Below are 2,335 nucleotides of genomic sequence, written 5' to 3'. Positions count from 1 at the left end.
CACAATCGCCTCGCCATCCATGTCAAATCGTGTTCTCTTCCTACGTGCACTGCAGGCGCGGCGCGGCCATCTCCGACCAACACTCCCTGCGCCTCCCATCCCCTCCCCTATCGTATTATCCACTGCCCTGACCCATCGCCTATTTTGAACGCACTCACGTCAACAAGCAAGCAGATCATATATATCCCGCCGGGAGAAAGAAGAGAGGAGAAAGGAGAAAGGGGAAAGGAGAGGCCGGATAAAAACGTAAATCTAAATCAGCAGCGTGATGGCCGTTGACACGCGGCTTGGAGGCATGCAGGTGTTGGTGTCGTCGGACGAAGCAAATTCCGAGAAAATGACGACGAAACGATTCTCCTTCTGATTCTTTCGAGCGAGCCCGTGCCCGTGCCATAGAGAGGAGAGGTGCGAGGACAAAATCGCGCCTCCTCCGCCCACTCTATTACCCGCCCTTTTCTGCCCGCCCACTCCGCCTTTGCTCTGCTCGCGTCGCCATTTCCTCCTCCCTCCTCGTGCACAGCAAGCTAACCCGAAACCAGCACGGGCATAGATAGCATACGCGCGCGCACGGGCGCTCTTATTCTTTGCTCTGCTTCGTCTTCGAGCCGCACGCGTGCATTCCTCTGTCTGCGTGGCGAGAGTGAGAAGCTAGCCGCCGGAGGGAGGGCCGGCAATGGGGAGGCACAAGTTCCGGCTGTCGGACATGATCCCCAACGCGTGGTTCTTCAAGCTGCGCGACATGCGCGGCGCCGCTCGGGCCGGGGGCGGCGCAAGCCCCGCCGGGGCGGGCAGGGCGGGCCGGGCGCCGAGCACGCCGCACAGGGCGTCGTACTACTACACGCCGCGGGCGGGGGACGCCGTGGGGTCCCCGCTCCACCACCCCAGGGCCTCCGACGCGCGGTTCCCGCCGCTGCCGCTGTCGCCGCCGCGGCGGTCGTCCAAGCGGCGCCACCGGAGGCGCCCCGTCAAGCTGGCGCCGTCGGCCAGCGGCAGCAGCGTCGTCTCCTCGCCGGTCTCCACCGGGTGCCGCTGCAGGCGCAGGCCCGAGCTCGTCGTCGTCCAGGCGCCCGACACCCCGCCGTGCCGCCGCGACAAGTTCATCGGCTACAACGACAACGACGACGACTACGACTACGACTCGGGTGACGAGACGCTCAAGAAGCCGACGGTCGCCGTGCTCGGCGACGGCGGGCTCGGCGGCAAGCTGGTCACCTCCGCCACGGACATCATCATCGACCTGCGGACCAAGAAGAGGCCCGACAAGGTGCTGCTCCCGCCGATCGTGACCAGGCCGAAGCCGGCGCGGAGGACGCCCGAGGGCCCCGATCTCGAGGACAAGCACATCGACACGCTCGCGCGCGCGGCCCAACGAAGCGCCACCACCCCTTTCTCGGACGAACAAAGCAAGGCCGCCAAACCGAGGCGGTCCGTGTCGTCGTCGTCGTCGGCGGCGGCGCGCCGGCTCAAGACGCGCGGGAACACGCCGCGCGTGGCGTCGTGCAAGAAGCCCAAGCCTCCCGCGCCCGCGCCCTCGCCAGCTCGGGAGAAGCCGCCGCCTCTGGCGGAGAGCTTCGCGGTGGTGAAGACGTCGCGGGACCCGAGGCGGGACTTCCGCGAGTCCATGGAGGAGATGATCGCGGAGAACGGCATCTGCACCGCCGCCGACCTCGAGGACCTGCTGGCATGCTACCTCTCCCTCAACGCCGCCGAGTACCACGACCTCATCGTCGACGTGTTCGAGCATATCTGGGCCGGCCTCGCGGACATCGGCATGTAGCAAGCGAGAGCAGAGCAGCGCTCGTGCATTGCATTGCATTGCATGGTGAATCCAACGAGTCCCATCGTGTCAAAAAGTTGTCGTCCTTACCTAATTAGCTCTTGTTAATGCTCCTAAATTGGGTATGATAAATATGAGATTCCCCAAAGCCTGTGAAGCCAAAGCCATGCTCTTCTTTTCTTCTGGCCTTTGCTGGTAGTGCAGTTCTTGCTCGAGGCCGGCACCTGTAACAAGGAGTGGATGCCCAATTTAACAGTGGGGTAGTAACTGATAAATTGTGGTGGTAGAACCGTACAAGTTAAAAATAATGCTCCTACGGTGGCAGAAATAACTTAGAGAAATACTGTTGTATAAGTATTATTTTTACTCCTACAACCGCATTCTTACTTCTAAGTTACTTCTACCGTGGATAACACGATTACGGTGGTAGACATAACTTAGATAAATACTGTTGTAGAGCTCGAACGGTGCAATGAGTTGAGTATCCGATTGTGTTGTGCTAACTCAATCAATCCCGTATTTGACGGGCAACTAATATTAAGTCCTTGCCTCTAGTTT

General features: G+C 60.7%; 1 protein-coding gene across 1 annotated transcript; it reads left to right on the top strand.

Annotated features, from left to right (window-relative positions):
* Positions 1-272: 272 nt before the first annotated feature.
* LOC123440429 (transcription repressor OFP2-like) lies at positions 273-2,118 on the top strand. Its single transcript, XM_045116994.1, has one exon. It carries the CDS (start codon positions 674-676, stop codon positions 1,775-1,777), a length of 1,104 nt encoding a protein of 367 aa, XP_044972929.1. The 5' UTR covers positions 273-673; the 3' UTR covers positions 1,778-2,118.
* The last annotated feature ends 217 nt before the right edge of the window (positions 2,119-2,335 follow it).

The sequence above is a fragment of the Hordeum vulgare genome, chromosome 3H, assembly GCF_904849725.1.
Source record: "Hordeum vulgare subsp. vulgare chromosome 3H, MorexV3_pseudomolecules_assembly, whole genome shotgun sequence".
In the NCBI taxonomy this organism is placed as follows: Eukaryota; Viridiplantae; Streptophyta; class Magnoliopsida; order Poales; family Poaceae; genus Hordeum; species Hordeum vulgare.
Note: the sequence above shows the minus strand (reverse complement) of the source record. Positions and strands in the feature narration are given on the sequence as shown.

Bases quoted from the DNA above. Each gene is read 5' to 3' on its own strand.
- LOC123440429 (XM_045116994.1), top strand. From the start codon at position 674: ATGGGGAGGCACAAGTTCCGGCTGTCGGACATGATCCCCAACGCGTGG.